At 39.2% G+C, this 26,117-nt stretch overlaps 2 protein-coding genes across 4 annotated transcripts in view; both read right to left on the bottom strand.

Moving 5' to 3' along the window:
• The window catches only part of LOC118724322 (ribonuclease 4), an 81,273-nt gene that overhangs the window by 44,240 nt on the left and 10,916 nt on the right, over window positions 1-26,117 (bottom strand). For 2 of the 3 annotated variants that reach the window (XM_045584000.1, XM_045584003.1), the window contains exon 2: window positions 18,306-19,586. The exons of the other annotated variant lie outside the window; for it this stretch is intronic. In XM_045584000.1, the coding sequence (XP_045439956.1) occupies window positions 19,093-19,569 (477 nt within the window). In that variant the 5' untranslated portion in view covers window positions 19,570-19,586 and the 3' untranslated portion in view covers window positions 18,306-19,092. Of the gene's footprint in view, window positions 1-18,305; window positions 19,587-26,117 lie in introns of those variants that run through there. 3 annotated transcript variants of the gene reach the window in all.
• LOC118724301 (angiogenin-like) overlaps window positions 1-26,117 on the bottom strand; it is a 64,440-nt gene that overhangs the window by 32,484 nt on the left and 5,839 nt on the right.

Below are 26,117 nucleotides of genomic sequence, written 5' to 3'. Positions count from 1 at the left end.
TCCTTGATGCCAAACATAAAATTTTAAATGTGGAGGAAAGATATTCTATGATATGATTCCAGTCCTGTGAGCAGGACCTGGGCCAGAATAGATTGCTTCCCATAAATCCCCCTTAGTGACTCTCAGACCATAACTGATGTCCTTTCTGACCCCTCCCCTGTCTCCAGTGACTTGCTCCTTCCTGGAACAGGCTGTTGTCCTGATCTGGTCACACATGTAAAGTAGTTTCTGTACCTGGTAGCATTCACGTTTTATTACCCTAGATTATCTCCCAACTCTTTTAGCCTAAGTTCATTGGCACCTGTCAGGTGTCCCAAGGATCCACGCTTTCTCACAGCCACCCAAGATGTGCCTTGTGTGTAAGTTTCCCTTAGTGGTTCTGTTAATTAGCAGACCTGGTGTGACCAGCCTCTTTCATTGGCCTTTCCTTGCCCTCCCCTTGGGGAAGTAGGTTTTCAGTCCCAGGACCTTTCCCTGAGTCTGCATGTACTAACAAGTGTGGGCTGCTTAGATAAAAGGGTGCTGCAGAGAACACTCATGCTGGGTGAACTGACAGAGGAGAAGGTCAAACACTAAAATCTCTGACACAGAAGGAAGGACAGTGTGATATCAGGAAGACCCTGCCCAGCCTCAGGGTGGGGAGGAGGAGGAGAGTATGAAATTATAATACTGAATTTCCTTTTCTCTTTCTTTTTTCTTTTCTTTTGAGTGAGTTATTACCAAATTAGGAAAATGATCGTTTCTTAGTTGGAAAATTGGAATCGTCCATTTAGGAGCTAGAAAGGATTCTAGAAGGAAAAAAAGTAGATTTCAACTTGTGTACAAACTTTCATTGGATTGCTGTAGAAGAACTTCTAAACGATTATGTAGTTTCACAGTAGATTCTACAGAAGGCATGAGAGAAGTAAGATGTACATGGCCCCTTTGTCCTATTGTAACCCCTGCTTTCTACAGAGGAGCAAGCTGAATCTCAGAAAGGTTAAGTGCTTGCTCAGGGCTGCTACTAGTTTGTGGCACAGCTGGGATTAGGTGTCCTTGCTTCCCAGTCATCCTGTCTGCCACCAGAGTCAACTCAAGAAAAAAAATCCCCAGTTTTCCTGCTTTGCTACATGCTGTGGACTTGTGGCTCTTCCTGAGCTGGTGGTTCTCACAGATTCCCAGGGCACTTAGCCTGTGAGTCTGTTTAGTTGTTGGCAAAGCTTCCTTACATTTCTTGAACAGACTAGACTCAGCTTCTGTCATCACTTAGTCATTTTATTTGTCCTTTGTTTACAGCTGTATCTGACTCTAGACAAGGTCATAGGGAGAGAAAGGCCCTATTTCCATCCATTTTCACCACTTCTGTCATTGTCTTTATATATTGCAGTTATAAATGTTGGAAATGGCTATTTTTCCCCAGTAAACTGAATTCTTAGCCCTGGGAGCTTCTATATAAGGGGAAGCCTGCAGGTGGGAGTGGTCAGATATACCTGCATTTCTGGCGTAATGGGAGTCTCACTCCTTACCAGCAGTGAGGATGCAGAAGGGGGAAAAAGGAAACTTTAAGTTTTTAGATTTGTTTCACGTAAACAGAATTTTTTGTATCTCACCCTTCTTCCCAAGCCTGAAGCTCCTCAGTTTTCTTCCTTCTTAGTGGAACTTCTAAGAATACTAACTTGGTATTTTGCTGCATTTGTAATTGCATATCACCACTTCTAGTTTCTGGGTATTTAACTGAAAGATAAAAAGCAAAAATGAGACCAAAAAAAAAAAAAAAAGACAAAAAAAAAAAAGATGAGAAGCTTTAAGCCACATGTGTCAAACACAAGGCCCGCGGGCCAAATCCGTCCCGCCAGGCCTTGCAATGTGGCCCGCACCGCGCTGTCATCACTGCACTCCGCTGCGTTTCCATCACAATGACAGTTTATGACTGTTCAGTAAACCATTCGGCCTGCGATTTAGGCTAGATTTTAGATTTTGGCCCCTTCTCTGATTGAGTTCGACACCCCTACTTTAAGCATTTATTTAAGATCCAAAAGAATTGCAATTTGGGAGAACAAATTCAGGGAGTTTGTTTTCCCTCTTTATAGGGACTCAGGGTTTTATGGAGAAAAGGGAGAAAGATAAGGTAAGCTATATTAAAGATTTATCGGTACTAGGTGAGGTAGGTTATATTTTTACTTTATGCATTGGCTTGAGTTTCACCTGTAATTGTATTTAGTTTGTTGGCTAGAAATTTTGTCATTCTCAAAGCCCAATTTCATCAGTCTTTACAAATAGAATAAATAGTCTTGGTATTCTTGGAATTATGGTGGTTTGGTCCAGCTTGTAAGATAAAGAAAAATAAGACGTTCAGAGCAGTTCCTCTGAAATGGCTACTTGGGCTCTATTTTAATATGGCTCCACTCATGTTATCTTTCACCTGGGTCATGAGACCACTGGGCCTCCATCTGTGGAATAAAGTGATAAGTGACAACAGATGACCCAGGTTCAGACTTGCACAGCCAGGGAGCGAATAGGAAGGAAAGTGGTCTGAAGAGGTGAAGACTGGGAGAAAATATATGTGGTCCTGGTTCAGTCAAGAAGAACAGCCATCAGGAGACAAATCAGAGGTCTCTGTTCTGTGGGGAGCCTATTGCTACCCCACAAAAAAAATGTACTAGTTCCTCCTGATGTTAATGTCAGAATTACACCCCACTTCTTGAGTTCAGCTAAAAAAGAATTCAGAGCCAAGAACTGAAATACAAGCAAAAGTTTATTTAGAAAGTCAAAGGGGTCGAAGAAATGAGCCAAATGTGCTGCATGAAAAACAAATTACAGTAGCAAAAGAAGGGCCCTTGGAGCTTAGGAGAAAGAAAGGTAAAGATAATGTACTTGAAGGAAGAGGCAGAAAGGAACCATTATGCTCCAGAGAGACTGTGCCTGGGGACAAAAGGGGGTGTGGAGAGCTGTGGGAGTACTCAAGAGAGGGAGAGCACCTGCTGGGTTCTTCATCTTAAGGGTTTTTATTTGTTTTCTAAAGGTGGGGATTTTAGGGTAGGTCTCATGGGAGGATCTCAATAGCATATTCATCAGCTTTCCAAGTGTGTCCTTTCAGGGTCATGGTCTCCACTGATTGACTGGTGCTAGGGTAGGAGGCCATTAGTTATTACCTCTGGTCCTGATGTCAGCTATGTGTTGCTTCATCTGGTTTTGCTGCTTTTTTGGGCCTGAAGCTGAAACTCAGATGAGGTCTAGATGTTATCTCTAGTTTGATTAAAACTCTCTTCTTGGTCAACAGATCCAAGGCTTTGTTCCTTGGATCAAACATTATTAGATTCGAGTCAGAACCTACTTGTTCTGGGGGTTTAATGCTTCAGGGAATGGTCATGCAAGGACTTGTATAAGAGTTGTATGATTCTATTCTCTGGCCCCCTTGTTACTCTTCTAAAGGGGGGCTAAATTGCATGATTAATGATATAAAAGGTCAAAGGGTCTGAACTGCATAACTAGCGACATGCTAGGAGAGGAAAGGTTACCGTGGGGGTAAGGCCAAGCCTATAATACTTGTTTTCTCTAGTTTCGCTCCTTGTTAGGCACCCAGGAATATCCACTCTGGCCTTTGGTTCCTGATCTGCTCATGCCTGTCTAGATGCCTACTCTATCACCAGAAGACTAACCCAGGCAAATTAACTTTAAAATGGAGGTACTAACATGGGTATCTGCTTACAGGCTGAAATAATCATATCCAATGAAGAATAATGTTAATTTTCAGAAGATTCTTTATACCAAACAAGCTTCAATAATTCTACATTCTCAGTACACAGATAAATACATATTAGAGTCCCATCTCTTTTTTACCCCTGGAGCTTTAAGTGTATCTGATATTGTAGACAGTAAGACAGATATGACCAGAGTAGAAACTACAGGCCAGGTACAGAAGGTTATCAGCTAGAAAGTCCCTGGTGCCTAGCAATGGAGAAAACTTCATAAACAAGTATTGCATGATGAAACTTCACTCCCAGGGTGACCTTTCCTCCCTAACATATCATTGGTCATGCAGATTACATATCCTGACCTTTCATATTACTGGTCATGCAGTTCAGATTCTCCCCTGAACTTTCATCCCTTGGCAGTCATGAGGGAGACAAAACAAGAAGGCCAGAGAATAGCATCATACAACTCCCATATAACCCTTGTACGATTATTCCCTTAAACATTAAGCCATTAAAACAAAGTCTTGGCTCTGTTGACCAAGGAGACAGTTTTGGTTAAGCTAGAGATAACATCTAGGCCTCAATTGTATTTCATCTCCAGTCCCAGGAAAGCAGTGAAACCAGATGAAGCAATGACATGTCTGGCTTTGGGACCAGATGCAATGACTAATGATCTCCTACCCTAGCACCAACCAATCAGTAGAGATCTCAATCCTGAAAGGACACACTTGGAAAGCTGATGAATATCCATGCCTTTGGATAATAGATAAAAGCCCTCAAGGTGTAGAAGGACCAGGCTTGCTTGCTTGCTTGCTTTCTTTCTTTCTTTCTTTCTTTCTTTCTTTCTTTCTTTCTTTCTTTCTTTCTTTCTTTTTCTTTCTTTCTTCCCTCCCCCCCCCCTCTCTCTCTCTCTCTTACACACACACACACACACACACACACACACACACACACACACACATTTCCCTATCCCCTTCTTCCCTCAGGTTAATTCTCGCTCTAGTGCACGCCCAAGCCTTTCCTTCCTCCTTTCTTCCATCAGGCGCATTGTCTTTGCTTTCTTTCTCCTAAGCTCCAAGGGCCTTTCTTTGCCTCTGTAACTTGCTTCCTGAGTCCATGCAGTCTAGCTGGCTCACTTTTTCCATGGCTCACTTCTTTTCCTCTTGTGATTTTCTAAATAAACTTTTGCTTATACTGCAGTTGTTTGGCTCTGATTTTTTTTTTTCTTAGCAACCCTCAAGGACCAAGATGCAACATCTGGTGTCCTTCACTGTCACTGTTTACATATCCACAAAATCATGCTGTCTTCTGTTCTGCTGATTCTCTCCTGCCTCTCTCTGTTGTGAACTCTTCCTCCATTTCCAGTGGCCAATAATCCCCCAGTTCAGTATTATGTCCACAATTAAAACGAGTCCTTCAATTAACAGTAAGTGATCATAAAATCAGATTCCTTCTTTGCCAGAGCTGCCTCATCCATATTTGCATGTTGATCTTTTTCTCTGTGAAATAAAGGCCTGCTCCCAATCCTCACACTTGCCTCCTTAGTCTGAGTCAGGCCTGAGAGCAAGTGAGATCATTAGGGGCTCTGAATCTATTCAGTAATGCCAGAAAGCACTTTAATATATTTTTTTTAGAATTGATCATGAATGTGGGACAGCTCTCCATATGCACAACTCATGATTTATGATGCTGGTCCTATCTAGAAGGTATGTTACAGTACAAGCTTTGTGTGCCCAATACTTCAAATCTTAATACTAAAAATTTATTAAAAAAAAAAAAAGAATAGAAAATTCTCCTGAGGGAGTCTTAGAAAATTCATTTTCTGAAGCTACAGCAAGAGCCACCCCATCCCCACTAGATTCAGGAAAATCTGGCCCACTGATTTCTCCCAGAACAGTTGTAATAAGCTTATTTTAAGCCATAAATCTGGTGGAAGGTGGTCTTACTATCTTCTTGATAGTTCCTGTAGCTTTTATTGATTATAGTTGTTTTGCCACAAACTCTATCTTTTTACCATTTAATTGACCAAACATCTATTTTATAGAAATGATATTTAAAAAGGATGTATAGTTTTTGTACATTCTTTCTTTTTGTTACAGACCCAAGGTTCATGTGCTTGATGCTTCTAAAGAAAAGTCAATATTCAAGACATCAGATTTTGGAGCAAGGAAAGATTTATTGATTAAGAAGGCCTTTCTCCAGAACTTATTCTCAAATCCATCTTAAAAGAGGCTAAAACCCAGGTGGCTTTTACTGACAAGTAACAGAACAAGGGTGACTGACACAAGAGGTAGGTGCTGGTCTTAGACAGGTAGGCATCTACAGAGATTCTAAGAAGAGTGAAATTTCTCATCCTTTTGTGCCTGGTCCCTTTGTTGACCCACTGATCTGAGTTCAGTTATGGATACTCCTGTGAATCTCTGAAAAACAGTCATTACTTTGTGCATATTTCCTCACCTCTACTGACAAAGGGACTGCTTAAGCCTCAAGCATAAGAATTCCTCTAATTAATTGAGATATCTATAGGAGAAGCTGTTAGCCTACAGACTATCAGAGAGAAGGAGCATTTCATTCTGTTAATCTGTAAGGATATGGTTAGGTTAATTTCAACTGTGGAAGTTTACTGAAAGCAAGGAGTCATAGTTAGGCCTATCAGTGAATGTCCTTTCAGTCAAGATGGAGCTTAGATGTTACCCCTATACTGTCTCATCACTAGGCATGTTTTACAAGTGAGTATGGTAACTGCCCTTTAAAACTCATTACTTCTATGGTCATTCTCTAGTTTCTTCTTGTTACATATCTGGGCAAAGTGACTCTGAAGGCCAATTTCCTTCCTCTTTTGCATTCCCTGACTATGTGGTTGAGTAGGTTGTTGTTCAATATTCTTATTGTGGTGATTGTGTTTATAAGGGTTTATATATGTGGACGAAAGGGGCCACATGCTAACCTGACAAACTCAATGAAGGCCTGCATGGTGGTCTTGCAAACTCAGAGACCTAAAGTTACCACAAAGAACGGTCTGAAATTAAACTTGAACTAAAAGCAGTTATGATGGGTAGTTACATCCTAGACTGGTGTCTTCACTGATAAGGTCAACTTTTACCTTAATTGAGTCTATCTGTCTTTTTGCATCTATAAAAACAAACCCTTGAAATGTCTGGATAACTTGTAACTTCCCTTTTTCTGGACCCCTTGGGGCATAGCCTAATGCACCTGGGTGCCAGGACAGATACCACAAATTCCTTCATTGTTATCATGTTAATTGTTCCTGTACCCACCTAAGTATGTGTCTATCATTTTACCTTTTATTCAATCCTGGGGGTTTCTCCTGCTTTGCTTTCTCTTGCCTCTCAGTCTATCATAAATGAATTTCATATAACCCACTATGTTCCTTCCTTTGATTACAGTATATAATAATAAAAGCATAATATGCAAATTGACCAAACTACCAAAGAACAGAACCGTCCAGATAACCTTCTAGATGACCACGCTAACACCTACTGGTGCCAGATCTGCCAAGGCAGGTGCCATGTGATTGGTCAGGGGCCTGGCCATCAGCCCATGACTACAGGGAGGCCCATGCCACCAGCTGGTGGGAAAATCAATCAATTGTGGGTCTTCACGATCACCCCAAAGATGGAGGCCAGTGGTGCTGTGGTGGGTAGCCTGGGCCTCCCTCTGCAGGGCTGATCTATCACAGAACCCTGGCCAGGTGGGCAGGGGCCTATCTATTTGGGGTGATCCATTGAGGAGCCTTAGTCAGGTGGGTGGGACCTACCTCTTTGGGGCAATTGATCCTGGTGCTCCCAGACTGTGAGAAGGCACAGCCCAGGTGGAGGGGACCCCCACAAGTGCATGCATTTTGTGCACGGGGCCTCTATCTATATATATAAAAGGCTAAGTGACCAACCAACTGGCTGTTACATATGACAAACACCAGCAATTTAAAAATAAAATTTAATGGACACAAAACTCTGAGGAGGGAGGGTATGTATGGGGGGGGGGCAATGTTAAAATATGTACACAGATAATAATTTAATTTAAAAAATGTAAAAATAAATAAATAAATAAAAATAAAATTTAAAAATAAATGTTGACTTGCACATGTGCGATATATATAAAGCTCTCACTGGAGCCAATCGCACACATGTGTTTCAATCTGTCATTGTCAATTGTGAATTCGGTTGTCACTTCTATTATAGAGAAAAGGCGAGTAGCTGTATTAAAATTTCTTCTAATTAGTTTCCTTCCAATATGCATGAATCCATGCACTGGGCCACTAGTGTATAAATATAGATGTAACCTGCCATTCTCCAGAGTATTATCTCAATTTGTTGAGGTTTTACTTCCTGGCATATGTTGACAGTTTGGCTCAAATAAACTCACAAAGGTTCTTTACAAGTTTGAATGTCTTGATGTGAACATATATATGTCAAAACTCATCAGATTGCTCAATTTAAATATGTATGTTTTAAAATATGCAATTATACTTAATAACACTATTTGTAAAATGTGCTTTTGATACCACCATCCCATCCCCTCCTCCACCGAAGAAAAAATAGTTTCCTCTATTCATATATAGACTTTTCATAGTTGCTCAGAATGCAAGACTGGGATTGGTAATAAATAAGAGAAAACCAAGAGAAAAAAATTACTTAGAGGAACTTATTAAACATCCTTGGTTACCACAGCAGTTTTTGTAAAGGCAAACTAGCTCAATCCCTTTGGGACAGAGGGATCCATCACTACAGACTGTAGGGGAAACCCTGAGCCTCTCCACTTCCCTCCTTCCAGATGATTTTGGCTGGCTCCTCACTCAGGCTCCTTACCTGCCACACCAGAATCCAGTGTTGTCATTCTTTAACTCTCAGTGAGAATACAGTGCAGGAATGGCTGTGGCACTGCCCACTTGCCACAAAGCACGCTGGCTCCAGGCCAGCCCCGGGGCTCTGACTGCTCTCTGGTCTCTTTAGAGGAGTGTTAAGCAATGTTTGCAACATTAATATTTAACGCAAATGTACAAAGGACTGCTGTCACATGTCCCATGGTAAAGGATAGGGAGCTGGGAACTGACTAGAAAGTGAGCTATTTGAGAATGTCTTATTTTAGAGGAATAAAATAACTCTCCTCAAAGTTTATAATTATTCAAGGGGACATGGAACCAACTTTACGATGTACCAGGAATTTTATTAAGCCCATTTTATATCTATATTTGTTTATTTAGGTCCAGAAACTGCCCTGACAATGAACACAAATCACTCTTTTTTGGAAATTACAGTTTTCTTGTTTGTCTTTGCATTAAACTGAAAGCTATTAGAAGACAGAAACAAAGCCTTTTTACTCTTATATAGCTGGTGATTTTCAGGTGCCAGGAGAGTTTAGCAGATTTAATTAATTAAATACCCTGTAGTTAATGAGGCAACTGATCATCTGCAGAGCTAAGTAACTTTCACAGATAGTAAATGTCTCATGATATGGCAAAGGTGTATTGGCCATTGTAATGAAAAGTTATCTTTAGACTCAAGGATGATGCAGGCAACTCCATAGGACATAACAGAATTTATTAAAGGGCAATTAATTTACAGGCAGACTAGGAGTTTATGAAGCATCCATCTTATATGAAAACTGCTGTTTGAAATTTTAACCCTGATAATTGGCTTCTGTAAATTCTTGCTTGCTAAGACTACTCCCACTTCAGAGAGGTCATTAAACCTTCCCCAGACAAGGTTATCAGTGGTGGCACCAGGCTAGGCCTCTGGTTGAGGTCTCAAGGCCCAGCACACACAGGCTCTTTAAGAACTTGCAAAGGGGCTGGAAATACTCCATATTTGGGAGATAAAGAAGGTAAAATCATATAAATAGGGAGAATTCCTGCATGTTGGGGCCCAGAATTTGAGAGACATCTTCCTCTGGACCCACGTGTAATAAATGTAACTCCATCTCTCTGGTATTGCTTTGTTATTTGTTTTTTTGTAACAGATGCATCTCACATATTGTGGCATACACTCCATCTTTCTGACTTCCTGTGTAATGAAGCTCTGTGCTTCCTCTGAGAGTGAACTTATGCAGCTATGAGAACTGCATCTTATGTACTCGCTTTGTGTAAATCTTTCAGCTTCCTTGGTTAAGCTCTAAAGACTTATTGTTGGGTTGCCATTAAAATCCTACTGCCATTGAGTAGATATTGACAGATATAAGAGAATTGCAAAACTTTTCAATAAAAATTTTTAGAAAGCTCTCATCCTGGTGTAATAACTAGCCACTGAGAGACCCTTAATAAGATGGAGGACAGAAATTAAAATAAAAATAAAAGTCCACTCAGACCCCTTCCTAATTACTTCCAGAAATTTGTAGACATTATAAAAACCAGTTCACTGGAAGCATAATTGTCTAGTGCTTTAGAATAAAAAAAAGACTTATACTCAGAAATATAACTTGACACTTTTGAATTTGCTATTTAACTTTTTGGGTGTTACAGGTGCTAATTAGGATAATTAACAAGATCATTTTTTTTTCAAATGCAGAAGGAAAAACTAGAGACTTCCCAATAAAGTGGAAATTTTTAAAAAGTTCTTGATATTAAAATATTATGAGAATATATTGAACAGGTTTTAAAGGATTCAAAGAGTGATCAGAAATTTAAAAAAATTGGAAGCTAATTTTTCAAAGACTAATAGGAATATTTTGAAAATTTTAACAGATCTTGCTGGGTAAACACAGCTCACTAGGGCCTGAGGGTGAGGTAACCAAAGGGAAACAAACAAACACACACAAAGAATATGAGCAGTTTTAAAAACAAGTGGCTTTTGACTTGGTGCAATATAGAATAGAGATCTTGTAACTAGAAACCCACACCTAAAATCCACATGATCATGTTGACCAATGTCACCTCAATAAATTTAACAAAGATAAAAACTAAAAACAAGTGGCTAAATCATCATGCCTGATACTCCCTCCTCCCATCTCCAGGTTCCTTAAAAGTTATTGAGGGCAAGTGAAAAATCTTGTCTTCTCTACAATTATTCATAACTAGAAGCCTGATGCAAGAAATTCATGCAAGAGTAGACCTTCCTTCCCCCGGCTGCCAGCACTGGCTTCAATCCAGCACCTGTGACGGGCTTCCCTCACAGCCCTGGCTTTGTCCTGAAGGTTGTCAGGTCTAATTAGCATATTATGTTTTTATTATTATAGATCCTGTTTATGTGTATGATCTGTTGTGTGTTTATATATGGTGTATTTTCTGTCTCTGGATGATATTAGGTTGTAGTAATTTATTCACTTAAAGGAATCAAATATATATATATAAATTAAGAAATAGAAGTGCCCTGGGTTTTTCTCAGTGGCTAGAAGTAGGCCCATGGACTGAAGGTCCTGGGTTCCATTCCAATCTAGGGTACATACCTTAGTTGCAGGCTCAGTTCCAGGCCTTGGTCTGGGGGAGGTAACCAATGTGTTTCTCTCACATGGCTGTTTCTCTCTCGCTGTCTCTTCTTAGCCCTCCCACTATTTCTAAAAATCAATGAAAAAAATATCCTTGGGAGAGGAACAACAAGAACAAAAAATGAAAAATAAATTTAAAAAAAAAGAAAAGTAAATTAAGAAAAAAAGAAATAGTGAGATCCTCCCTCCCCCCCCCCCCAACTGGTGGGCGGAGTTATTGGCATCTGCCACAGAGACATCCCCAAGACATTGAACCACCAATCAGCATGTGCTGAAGTGCCCGGGAGCCCACCCCTTCCTGTTCTACTCCAGGTCCAATCCTTTCCTGTCCTTCCACTCAAAAGGCTCCCCCGACCCTCCACGTGCTGCTCTCTCCATCTCCATTGTGGATGCAGCCTGGCTGGGTCCTTTCTCCTCTCCCCACTCCTTTAATTCTGATTTCTCTACCTCTGTAATGAGTCCCACTCATTTCTGGGGAATAAACTTTACTTTAATATGTCTTGGTGGTCAGTTTCCTGTGCCTCAAACCTTACAGAAGATATCCCAATTTTTTTTAAATCAAATAATAAAAAAAGTTTCATATTAAATCTTATTTAAGTTTATTTTAATTAAATAGAGTAGCAGAGCAGCAGACCAGTGTGCTCTCTGCACCGGCATAGACATAACCTTTGGGTTCCATCCCCTAGCACTACAGAGCTGTCACCTTGCACACACCCTATCCTCGGCCCTGGTCAGAGCTTCTGGTGTGACCTGGTGTGCCCAGACACAGGCCACAGGACCATGCTGCATGTATGCTGCCAGAGGGCCCTAGGGTGCCATTCTGCCTTGGGTGCCAGGGCCCCACAGTAAATTGCATGCCAGAGGGCTCTGGGCACTCATAGGGAGTTGCACAGCAGAGGAACTGTGTATGTGCCCCCACCAACCCTGAGAATCTAAAGTAGATAACTAAGGGAACAGAACTGGGGGACAAGGGGTACAACTTAGAGCAGATACAATAAAGATGTGAAACTCAAGGCAGACCCAGCCTCTGGTCTAGGGAGCCACAGATCATTGAATTACTAAGGGCTTCAACCTCTTGGATTCCAAGAAGGGAGTCCAGGGCCAGAAAGACAGCAAAAAATGGGGAGAACAGGAAACACCCTCAAAGGAAAGGAGGAATAACCAGAAAAGGAACTAAATGAAATGGAGGTAAGAAATATGTCAGAGAAAGGATTCAGAGTAAGGGTCATATAGTTCCTAAACATGCTGGATGAGAAAATTACCACCATATGTAAGAATCAAGGAGAAATGAAGAATGATATAGTAATAATAAAAAACACGATGGAAGGTTTCAACAGTACACTAGAAGAAGCAGAGGACCAAATTAGCGAGTTTGAAGATAGGGTAGAAAAACACACCCAATCTGAACACCAATTAGAGGGGAAAATCTAGAAAGCAGGAGCAGAGCATAAGGGAGCTTTGGAACAATATGAAATGAAGTAAAATCTGTATGATAAGGGTGCCAGAAGGATAAGAAGAGAAGCAAGGATTAGAAAACCTGCTTGAAGAAATAATGACAGAAAACTTCCCTTATTTGGGGAAGAAAAAAGTTACACAAACACAGAGTCCCAAACAAGATGAACCCCAAAAGACCCTTCATGATTACAATGGCAAATGATAACAACAAAGAGAGAATCTTAAGGGCTGCAAGAGAGAGAAAGAGAGTTACCAAGATGATCAAATTATTTCTCAACAGAAACACATCAGGCTAGAAGGGAATGGAATGAAGTATACAAAGTTATGCCATGCAAAGGAGTAAATACAAGAATACTATATCCAGCAGACTATCAATCAAAATTGAAGGGGAAATCAGGAGCTTTGCAGAAAAAAAAAAAAAAAAGGCTAAGGGAGTTTATCACTGCTGAGACAGCAGTACAAGAAATGCTAAAGGAACAATTAAAAAAAAAAAGAAATAAGAAGGGAAGGAAGAACACAGTCATAAAGAATAAAAATAGCTACAAATAAGAACATATTAATAATAACCTTAAATATAAATGGATTAAGTACTCCAATCAAAAGACATAGGGTGGCTGAATAGATAAGAAAACATGACCCACATATGTGCTGTCTACAAAAGACCCACCTCAGAACATTGGATTCACAAAAACTGAAAGTGAAGGAATGGAAAAATATTTTTCATGCAAACAGAGATGAAAAATGTTGGGGTAGCAATACTTACATCTGACAAAATAGACCTCAAAGTGAAGGCCATAACAAGAGATAAGGAAGGCCACTTCATAATACTAAAGGGATAGATACAATAAGAGTATATAACTCAGGTAAAGGTATATGCACCCAATGAAGGAGCACACATATACATTTAAAAAAAAATAACCTTCTGGAAAATATCAAAGGAGGGAGTGAAAGCAATACAATCATAGTAGGGTACTTTAATACCCCATTGACCTTATTGGATAAATCTTATAGAAAAAAATCAACAAAGAAACAACAATCCTAAATGACTCACTAGATCAGAGGGACTTAATTGACATCTTCAAAATATTTCAGCCCAGTGCTATGGAGTATACATTCTTCTCAAGTGCATGTGGAACATTTTCAAAGACAGACCACATATTAGGACACAGGCTAAGTCTCTACAAGTTCCAGAAGATTGAAATCATAGCAGGCATATTCTCAGATCACAATGACATAAAGTTAGAAATCACTATAATAAAAACAATTAAAAAAATAAAATAGTTGGAGACGAAATAGCATACTATTAAACAATGATTGGGTTATGAAAAAGATAAAAGAAAAAATAAAATATTTCTTGAAAACACAACTTTGTTTGTGTTTTCAGGAAATATTTTATTTCCTGAAATATTTTATTTCCTGAAATATTTTATTCCCATATATTCAGGAAATATATGGGACACAGTGAAAGCAGTCCTGAGAGGGAGTTTCATAGCACTTCAGGCTTACCTAAACAAACAAACAACCAACCAAACAGAAAAACTGGTAATGAATTTTCTGACTCTACAACTTAAAAAATTAGAAAGAGAGCAAGAAGAAAAGCCCAGAGAGAGCTGGAGGAAGGAAATAATAAAGATCAGAGTGAAAATAAATGACATAGAGATAAAAAAAAAAATACAAAAGATCAATAAAAGCAAGAACTGTCTGATTGAAAGGATAAACAAGAGTGATGATCCTCTAGCCAGGTTCACCAAGAAGCAAACAGAGAGGACCCAAATAAACAAAATTAAAAATGAAAGAGATGAAGTAACAACAGACCCCACAGAAATACAATGAATTATAAAAAATACAATGAACAACTCTACTCCAAGGAACTGGGCAACCTAAAAAAAATGGACATATTCCTAGAAAAATACAAGCTTCTAAAGCACAATCAAGAAGAATAAAAAAGTCTGAATAGGCTGATAACTATGGAGGAAGTTGAAGCAATAATAAAAAAAAACTTCCAGCAAACAAAGCCCTTGACCAGATGCTTTTACAGGAGAGTTTTACCAAACATTGAAAGAACTAAAACCTCCTGTCCACAGACTATTTCCCAAACATTCAAGAGAAAGAAATACTTCCAAGCTCTTTCTATGAAGCCAGCATTATCCTAGTTCCAAAACCAGATAATGACACTACAAAGAAAGAGAATTACTGGCCAATATCCCTGATGAACCTAGATGCTAAAACCCTCAACAAAATTCTAGCAAATCAGATTTAGCATTATGTTAGAAAGATGACCAAGTGGGATTTATTCTGACCAAGTGGGATTTATTCTGGGGATGGAAGGCTGGTATAATATCTGAAAATCAATAAACATGCTATATCACATAAACAAATTGAGAGAAAAAAATCACGTAATTTTATCAATTGATGTAGAAAAGGCATTTGACAAAAATCCAACTTCCTTCCTTTTTTCCTTCCTTCCTTCCTTCCTTCCTTCCTTCCTTCCTTCCTTCCTTCCTTCCTTCCTTCCTTCCTTCTTTCCTTCCTTCCTTCTTATTTATGTATTTATGTATTTATGTATTTATTTATTTATTTAAAATATATGTTATTGATTTTTTACAGAGATGAAGGGACAGAGATAGAGCTAGAAACATCAGTCAGCTGCCTCTTGCACACCCCCTACCGGAATCGAACCTGGGACCTTTCAGTCCACAGGCCAATACTCTATCCCCTGAGCCAAACCAGCTAGGGCCCAATACCCTTTATTAATAAAAAACTCTCAGCAAAGTGGGAATTGAGGGATCATACTTCAACATAGTAAAAGCCTTATAGACAAACCTATAATCAACATCATTCTCAATGAGCAAAAATTAAAATCATTTCCCCCAAGAACAGGAACAAGACAAGGATGTCACTTTTACCATTCTTGTTTGACACAATACTGAAAGTGCTTACTATAGTGATCAGAGAAGAAGAAATAAAAGGCATCCAAATTAGAAAAGAAGTAAAGCTGTCCTTATTAGCAGATGGCATGATATTGTACATAGAAGACTCTAAATACTCTATCAAAAAACTACTAGACTTCATAAATGAATTTGGGAATGTAGCAGGATACAAAATTAACACTCAGAAATCCATGGCTTTTTTATACATCAATAAGGAAATCATAGAAAGAAACTAAAAAAAAAAATAAAAATCCCGTTTACCATTGTAATAAAAAGAAATTAAGATACTAGAAATAAACTTAACAATGAAGGTAAAATACCTGTACTTAGAAAATTATAGGACGTTGAAAAAAAAAGAGAGAGGAAGACATAAACAAATGGAAGAATATACCATGTTCATGGATTGATAGAATCAACATAGTTAAAATGTCCATACTACCCAATGAACCTATAGATTCAATGCAATCCCCATTAAAATACCAATGGCATATTTCACAGCCTTAGAACAAACTCTCAAAAGATTCATATGGAATTTAAAAAAGACCTTGAATAGCCAAAGCAATCCTAAGAAAGAAGAACAACATTGGAGGGGTCAAATACCAGATATAAATCTATATTACAAAGCCTCCATTCTCAAAAACTGCCTGTTACTAGCACAATAACAGACATATAGACCAATGGAACAGAATAGAGACCCCAAAAGTCAACCCAAGCCATTATGCTCAATATTTGACAAAGGAGGAAAGATCATACATTAGAGTTAAGAAAGTCTCTTCAGTAAATGGTGTTGGGAAAATTGAACAGATGCATGCAAAGAAATGAAACTTAACCAACTTACACCATGCTAAAAAATAAACTCAAAATGGGTAAAGCACTTAAATGTAAGACAAGAAACCAAAAAAATTCTTGAACAATCCATTGGCAGCAAAATATCAAACATATGTGGTAGCAATGTATTTACTGGTACTACTTCTAGGGCAATTGAAACTAAGGAGAAAATAAACAAATGGGACTACATCAAAATAAAAAGCTTCTACACAGCAAAAGAAACCATCAACAAAACAGGAAAGCTCATTGCATGGGAGAACATATTTGCCAATGTAATATCCAATAAGGTGCAGGGAACTCATACATCTTAACAAAAGGAAGATAAACAATCCAATAAAAAATGGAAACTAAATAGAAACTTTTCTAAAGTGGATATACAGAAAGCCAAAAGGCATATGAAAAAATGCGCAAAGTCATTAATCATCTGAGAGATGTATATCAAAGCAACAGTGAGGTATCTTCTCACAACAAATCAAAAAATAAGAAGTGCTGGTGAGGATGTGGAGTAAAAGGAACCCTCAAACACTGCTGGTGGAAATGCAGATTGGCACAACCACTGTGGAAGATAGAATGGAGTTTCCTCAAAAAGTTAAAAATGGAACTCCCATTTGACCCAGTAGTCCCACTTCTAGGACTATATCCCAAGAAACCAGAAACACCAATCAGAAAGGATATATGCACCCTTATGTTCATAGCAGAACAATTTAAAATAGTTAAGATTTGGAAACAATCTAAGTGCCCATCAGCAGATAGGTGGATTAAAAAACCTGTGGTATATCTACACAATGAAATACTACGCTGCTGTAAAAAAGAATGAACTCTTACCATTTGGAACAGCCTGGCTAGACCTGGAGAACATTATGGTAATCAAAATAAGCCAGTCAGAGAAAGATATATATATCACAAAATCTAACTCATTTGTGGAATATAATGAACATCATAAACTGATGAACAAAAATAAATCCAGAGACATGGAAGCATCAAACAGACTGTCAAACTACAGCAGGAAAGCAGGGATGTTTGGAGTGAGGTAAGAGATCAACTGAATGACTTGTATGCATGCATATAAGGATAACAAATGGACACAGACACTGGAGGGAGGGAGGAGGGCATCTGCCAGGGGGAGGTCTTTATGTACTACTATTTGTAATACCTTAAACAACAACAACAACAACAACAACAATAATAATAATAATAAAAGAATGGTTGAAAACAGTCCTAAATGGCGTCACTTGGTAACAATGTGAGGTAACAGATTATGTTAATTACCTTGACTGTAGTGATTATTTCATAATGCATATTATACTGAATCAGGTTGCACATCTTAAATATAAACAATGCATGTCCATTGTAATTCAGATATTTTCAGGTTAGTCCTTTCACGCGCGCGCGCACACGCGCGCGCACACACACACACACACACACACACACTCACACATTCACACAAGCACACACACGGAGACGCCCACATTCATGCAGTCTCGCATACATACTTCCCTTCATTAGCTTCCTCATACATCTCTGATCCCAAATGTGTTTAAAAATATTCAAAGGGAGAAGGAAGGCGTGTTTGTTTTTTTTAATATATATTTTATTGATTTTTTACAGAGAGGAAGGGAGAAGGACAGAGTTAAAAACATCGATGAGAGAGAAACATCAATCAGCTGCCTCCTGCACACCCCCCTCTGGGGATGTGCCCACAACCAAGGTACATGCCCTTGACTAGAATCCAACCTGGGACCTTTCAGTCTGTAGGCAGATGCTCTATCCACTGAGCCAAACAGGTTTTGGTGTGAGAATTGTTTTTAGTAAATGACACAAATATATCTGTGTCATGGCCATTGGTCCAATAGGCTTTTGTCATGGACCAGTTTATACGGGTAATAAGGTGTTTGTGCATGTTTATAAACTAGAAAAGAATTAAAAGAAGAAAAAAATCTCCACATAAGAACCATGGCACTATCTTCAGAGATATTTGTATTTGAGTTCTTTATTACACAGGAAACATGAATAACCTTACCAGTCAGAAAGAGTGAGTCTGAATGATCTAGTGCACAGTTAATACTCCTTCTACTACAGTGATTCAGAAGTTTGGGAAGAGAAAAAGAAAGTTCCCTGTGTCATAATCTTAGACCCAAACATAACAAGGTTGCCAAATTTTACAGTCAGAGCTCTCATTTTCCCAGGTTATATTTCTAAATTTTTAATGCTTTTCCTCCAACAGCTGGCTGCTGGGAATACCAAAAAGCAGATACTTTCAAAACACTCCTTGTGATGAAGTAGAAAAAACTGGATTAGTAGGCAGTTGAAATGGATTTTTTTGCTTCAGCTTTTCCACTAACTTCATGGTTGTTAGCAAATCCTTTAACTTTGGGCCCTATATGTGGCAACATCAATATCACAGGAGTGTGTGGTATTAAAATGAGATAACTGAGATGGAAGCACCTTAAAATACTTGAAATGCTATATCATATGTATAATGATTACATTCCAGAAAATAGGACTTGAGAGGATTAAGCTGACCAGTATTATAAAAGGAAATAGAAGTTTGTAGAAAATTTTATTACAGAAAAGCCCAGTCCCATTATAGGTTTGTCTCCATTTCTCTTTGATGCATTTAACAGAATGGATTATATAGAGAAAAGGGAGTGTTACCAGGTAAGCAGAGGAGGCAGAGCCTGAGATAGCTCAAATGCGTAACACATTGCTATTCAAGGAGTAAGTTAAAGGTCAACCATGGGGTCATAACCCCTTCAGGGTAGCATCTAGCTGTCCAAGTGCACAGGCACCAGGGGTTTACCCTCACAGGCAATGACCACACGCCTAGTGCTGGCTGTGGCCTGATAATTGCATGTGGGGGGCTGGTAAAGTCCCATAATCGCCCTGTATGAGCAGTAGGGGGCCTTGGAACTTCCTGTATATTTGCAGTCTGTGACTCTTACTACACCCTCATGGCAGTTCATCTTGCCATTCTTGCATCGGATATTGGGGGTGCTGCAGATGCTAATAATGGTCTCGATGTCTTCATGGATGAAGGTGTTGAATTCCTTGCAACCACGCGAAGTCATCCCCCGTATTTGCATCATCGTGTTGCAGTACAAGTTGGTGCCACCTCTCCCTGTAGAGTCTACATGTTGCCGTAGGAATCGTTGGTACATGAACTGGCCATAGGAGGGCTGCACCAGCCCCAGCAGGGTCAGTAGCAAGAGCAGGAGCAATGGAAGGGTCTTCTGGAGAGCCATTACTACCTTAAAGGTGCCTGGGGAGAAACCAATAGGTAGGAGAAAGGAAGTTAATAAATGGGCATCAGAGAGAGGTATTGAGAATGGCAAATTGATATTTCCTCAATTCTGTAGTCTACTCTTTCCTCCCTACTTCTCTACTCACAACTTTTCTCATCACTGCTTCCCAAAGAGTAAAAAGTTTGAAAACATGATCTTCTCTGAAAGTAAGAGCTTTTCTCTGATAGAGAGAGAGAGACACTGCTATAGCCAGTAGAATGACTCAGGGCAGAGACTGACGGGCTGGATGTCCGGGTGTATGTGTCCTGTATGGTCAAGGTATGAAAAGGGAGAAAAGGCAGATTTGAATGAAACTGGAGTTGTCTGTCTCTTGAGGAAATTCTCTCGTCGTGTGAACTTTGGAGAGTATTTGGTTCTCTGGAAACTCTGATTTCCAAAAGTATGGATAGACAAGATATGCCAATGAAAGTTCGTTAACTGATTTTAATTCCTGAAATATGGGAATTGACGGAGGTGTGGAAAACAGGACAGAGAAAAGTTTAGGGTTAGCCTAACCTCTGATGTGTCTATTCTTTTTTTAAATTAAAAAAAGTTTCAATTACAGTTGACATATAATAGTAATCTTAGTTTCAGGTATACCACACAGTGATTACATATTTATACACTTTATAGAGTGATCACCCATAAGTCTAGCACCCATAGGACACCATACATTGTTATTACAATGCTATTGACTATATTCCCTATACTGACTTGGCATCCCCATGGCTATTTTTAAAACTGGCCATTTGTACTTCTTAATTCTTTCACCTGTTTCACCCAGTTGGCATTCTTTTAATGATATTAAATCAAGTCTTTTTTGAAATCTTGCTAATCCCATTAAAAAAAAAATAAGAAAGTATCCAGTCAAAGTACTCTGAAGATAGTAAATATTGGTTGAGTGAACTAATAAACAAAATGAGGGAACTAATGAACAAATCAAATGATATGGGTATTAGGAATGAAGGTGATTCCCAGGCTTATGGAATTGACTGAAAAAAGAAATTTTAAAAATAAAAGTCAACAGCACCATCTCCACAAAAGACTTGGACTGTGACTTGTTTCCTTGCTGTTTCTATGCACAACCAAAAACTAGGCCTTGGTGATGTATTTCATTATCATGCATGTCTCCTTCATGCTATGTCTGTCTCGTCAATAGCTGTTGCTAGTTTTCTGTAGCCTCTAGTTGCAGAATCATGTTGTTGACACTTTTGGCAGTATAAAATAAACATATGTTTAATAGAGTTTAAATACAACACAAAAACTAAGCAAAAACCTTCAGAGCCACAACAAAGAAAGCATTGCTATATTGTGTCAGAACATTGCTTCTATGGACTGAGAAAAGGAAGGAACCCAGATTTATCTGACTCTAAAATCAGTGCTTTTTCCACATCTTCTACTGCCTCTCTCTTTCCACTTCCCAAATATTCAGGATATTCAAGACATTTATGTTCAGAGTTGCTTCTCTCTAGCAACGGTTTAATTTAATTAGAGTTGAATTGGGTAAGAGTGGAAGTGGGAATCCCTCACCAACACTAACTAGGTAGATATTGCCACCTGATGGTCACTCCTGAGATTGGCATGAACTCATGAACTAGGAATTTCTTTGACCCTGGCAATAAGGCAGAGCTGACTCAATAGAGCAGCAATTTTCAACCTTTTTCCTCTCATGGCACACATAAACTAATTATTAAATTCTGCAGCACTCCAAATAATATATCATTTGTCAATCTGACAAAATAAGTAGGTATAATTTTGATTCATTCACACCAGGCAGCTATTGTGCTGATTCATTCACACCAGGCAGCTATTGTGCTGTTTATAATTTTTTAATTTGACAATCTAAGGGAAAGGTGGTCAGTACTCCTGACTAGTCAGGTATTGCATGTTTTAAAAATTCTTGGGACATACCCAGTGAAAATTGCTATACTAGAGCAAATAAAATTAATCTCTGACTCAACAGCAACCCAAAACAGAAAGGACAGTTTTTGAGGGTCATACAAGCCCATTTCTACATATGCAGTCCATGGGTTGATCATAGCTGAAGTCTTGGTTTAATGTGTATGGGTACTACTGTCCTTTGCTTTCAAAGATGCTGCTTCATGATGGCAGGTCACACTGACTGGGTGACTGAAATGGCTGATGAGGGATCTGCATACCAGTTTCAAATATAACTTCATTCTCTACAATGCTATCTCCTATAGTCACAGCCACATTTTGCTTGTATACAAAAAGCTAGAAATCTCTAGGGTACATTTCAATGCCTACAGCTATAGATATGAGATATGCATTTAGGAAGTCAGAGAAGGGAACAGTTGTGGGAAGAAGAGTAACAGGGAGAAATGATGCTTGATTAACTCCTCATCCTTAGACTAATGATAGAATTTCTGAAGGTATACTTAGCACTTGGATCATAGCTTTATCACAACAATGTACTTTGGTTATTTTCCCCAAATCTAATGTTGCATGGTTATTCTTGCACTTCTGATTTTGCCTGGGACTGTCTAACTTTTTCTCATCCTGCTTCTTGGTGTCCACGATATGATTTAGAAATATAACTGGCTACAGAGAAGACCTAAACTATTCATGCAAGAGCAAATCCACAGCCTCAGCCATATAACCAACTGATTTAACAAGACATCAACAAATACTTGCCAACAGAAGTCCAATGTAGACTTCAATGGGTGTATCTCAAGCCTCTAGCTACAAAAGAAAATGAAATGATCCCCAAACCACCCCAACACATACTTTTTGGTCAGAACTTGTCTCAAAGAATTCTTCACTCTTGATTCTCAATATGAACTCCTTTTGATACTCTGATCCCAAAGAACCAGTTCTGTCACTTTAACTATATAATCTTGGGAAAATTAATTAACTTCTCTCAGCGTTATTCCTCATTAGTGAGTATAATAATACCTACCTCTTAGGGATGTTATGAGGAATAAATGATAAAATCAATGTCAAGTGCTTATCTTAATGCCAGGACACAGTAAGTGCTCAGTAAGTGTTGGCAATGATCACTTTTGCAATTTCCATTTTTCTTGGTTTCCTTTGCTTCCTTCAATCTGGATAAAATAATAAGTGACTCCACAAATTTGTATATATTATTGTTCCCCTCTCCATTATTTTGTAGAGTACATGTATTCCTTCAAAATTAGAAGGCTGTTTTTAAGTTGAAATATCTCAGCTACTAGATTTTATGCTGTGTCCCTACAGAAAAACTTCCTTGGCACATTGAGTGGAATTGTCTTCCTTGCATATCACCATCTTCAAAGGACTTGAGCATTTTTAGGTTTTTGTTTTCTTTTCCCTGAAAAGTTAACAAAAACAGTTGACCAGGACTTTAATTCCTCAAAAGATTCACTTGAGATACAGACTGACTTGCCTGTCACATGATGCTTCATTTTAAGCAGCTTTAGGGTGTGAGAGAATAAGAAACCCAGAGCAAAAAATGCTAGGATTGGCTACCAACTTCTAGGTCAGCAAGCAACCCCATCCATTGCCATGTGATTTACTAGGCAACAGTCATTTGCCCTAACACCAAAGCAGAGAATACAATGATAATACTCTAAGCAGATTTTTGGAGAAAATATGTTTTCACAGCTATGGCACACTCAATATAATAATGGTTCATATTCGTGGACTGACTCTTTGAGTAGGTCAATGATCTCTATGGAAGTCATCTTGCATCATATCAGGGTAAAGGTACTAATTGGAAAACCTGAGAAAAGGTTCCAAATATTCTGCTAAAATCTGGACCTTTCTCACATTCTAGCCTTTTATTATATAGGATTGTAACACAGAAAACAAAAAATCCAGGCAGTTAATTTTCTGGGCCCCTGGCAATGAATGTAGTCACCCCTGTTTTGGATTGTGTAGGGTAAGTGCCAGGAATGGAGAGCAGAGTCACCTCGGGGTCACTGGCCTGCTGGTAAAAGGACTCATCAAAGGGAAAGGCAAGCCATGTTCATAGGCAACAACCATGTCTCTGGACCTTGATGTGGCTCTGTACCAGCAGGGAGGCAAGGAAGATCCTGTGTTGTTGTTTTTTTGTTTTGTTTTGTTTTGTTTTTGTCCAATCTCTTCCTAAACTCCCAATACCCCTTCCCTCAAGAATTGTCAGTCCACTCCCTTTCTGTGCCCCTGGTTCTATTATAGTCACCAGTTTATTCTGTACATCAGATTTTATATTCACTTGATTTTTTAGATTCACCTGTTGATAGATATGTATTTGTTGTCACTTTGTTGTTCATAATTTTTTATCTTTACCTTTTTCTTCTTCCTCTTCTTAAAGAATATCCTTCAGCACTTTCTTATCTGTGAAGCTCTTTATCTGACCTTCAATTCTAAATGATAACTTTGCTGGGTAGAGTAATCTTGGTTGTAGGTTCTTCCTATTATTGTATATTTATCACTTTGAATATTTTTTGCCACTCTCTTCTGGCCTGCATAGATTCTGTTGAGAAATCAACTAACAGTTGTATAGGTACTCTCTTGTAGGTAACTATTTTTCTCTTACTGCTTTTAAGATTCTCTCTTGGTCTTTTGCCCTTGGCATTTTAATTATGATGTGTCTTGGTGTGGTCCTCTTTGGATTCCTCTTGTTTGAGGTTTGCTGGCCTTCCTGGATTTGTAAGTCTATTTATTTCAACAAACAGGTAGGGAAAGTTTTGTGTCATTATTTCTTCAAATAGGTTTTCAGTATCTTTCTCTCTCTCATCTGGCACCCCCATAATTCGAATGTTGGTAAGCTTGAAGTTGTCCCAGAGGCTCCTTACACAACCTTTATATTTTTGGATTCTCTTTTCTTTTTGCTCTTCTGATTGGATGTTTTTTGTTTCCTTGTATTCCAAATCTTTGACTTGATTTTTGGGATCCTCTAGTTTACTGTTGAATATCTATATATTATTCTTTATTTCAGTCAGTGTATGCTTAATTTCTGACTAGTTCTTTTTCATTTTTTTTTTTTTTTTAATTTTCACTAAGATCCTTGAAGGTCTCACTAAGTTCCTCAGAGGTTTCTAGAAACTTCTTGAGTAACCTTATAACTGTAGTTTTGAACTCTATATCCAGTAATTTTCTTTCCTCCATTTCTTTCATTAGTGACATGTTTCTTTACTCTGCATTTTGGCTGCTTCCCTGTGTTGATAGAATGGCCTTGTGAGGTAGGTATCCTATAGGGTCCAGTGGCTTACCCTTCCTAATCACCTGAGGTGGAGATTCTTGGTGCACCCCTTTGTCGGTTGGGTGCACAGTCTTGTTGTAGTTAAGCCTTTATTGCAGTTGGTATCACTGGGAGCAACTGACCTCTAGGCCAGCTGGCTGTGAAGACCAGCTGTGTCTACAATAAAAGAACTGCTGTGCAGGAAATATCCTTATGGGGGAGGACTTTCTTCAGTGGGGCTTTGGCACTTCCTGAGTCTGCCCCCTGAGTGTGTCTCTTATGGATGTGAAGAGTTGTAATCTCACACTGACCCCTGGGTACACTAGTTCTTGAATCTCCAACAGGTACAAAGTTCAGCCACTGCCTGTGGCCACCCAGCAGGAGCTACAGAGAGATCTTCAGATTCCTCTATTTTGTATGGAGTTTGGAAGTGCCCAGATGAGGTACAGCTGTGAAGCAAGGCAAGCTGCTGCTTCTGGGCCTTGGGCCTTCTTTTGGAAGCTTTAGGCTCTCTGACTCAGCTGCAGTTAGATGGGTTTTAGGCTGAGAAAGGACAGGCCACTCATATGCAAAAGCCACTGCTCAAGCTTTGGTGGGGTTGTAAATTGGGTGGGGTGGGGTCTCAGGGAATCACTAGGTGGAGTAAACAGCAATGGTTGCCAGTCACCCCTACACCTGAGAGGTCCCCGCGTGTCTGTGTCTGCACCACAATGCAAGAACAATGATCGCTGCGAGCACCTTGGGGAAAAAGCTGCCCTCACATTCAGGCCCAATGCCAGACATTCTAGTCTCTCCCCCGTGAGTCTGGGTACCCGGAGTCTCACCTGGAACTGGAGTTCAGGGCAATCAGAAGCTTGTATCTCCCTCCCAATTGAAAAATAAACAAACAGTGCACCCAGTTGCCAGCTCGTTCCGCATGTGCCTCTGCACCTCTGCCCCTCTGCACCTCCTACCAGTCTCAGTGAGCTTTTTTTATTTTTCCTTCTAGTAGAACTTCCACTCAGTCAGCTTTCCTGTGGTTCTGGATGATAGTTGTTTGTCTTTTAGTTGTAGTTTTGATGTGGTTGTGGGAGACTGCAAATACAGGTATTTACCTATGCTGCCATCTTCAGGGGTACCCTCTATATGCCTACAAGTAGTGACCTGAAACGGAGACCTGCTTATTCTAAAACTTTTCCTGTAAGGCATTGCATTCTCATCTTCACAGATGACCTTGATGTTGTTACTGGTGTCTTTGCAGAGTGAAGTCAGCCTTCATCTCCTCATCATGGTTTCACAGTATCTGCCATTGTGTCCAATTGGATTGGCATTATAGTGTTGGGCCGGGAAGAGTGTACCTGTAGTC

This window comes from Pipistrellus kuhlii, unplaced genomic scaffold (assembly GCF_014108245.1).
Source record: "Pipistrellus kuhlii isolate mPipKuh1 unplaced genomic scaffold, mPipKuh1.p scaffold_m20_p_1, whole genome shotgun sequence".
NCBI lineage: Eukaryota > Metazoa > Chordata > Mammalia > Chiroptera > Vespertilionidae > Pipistrellus > Pipistrellus kuhlii.
The sequence above is the reverse complement of the archived record's forward strand: the minus strand, read 5'-3'. Positions and strand labels throughout refer to the sequence as shown.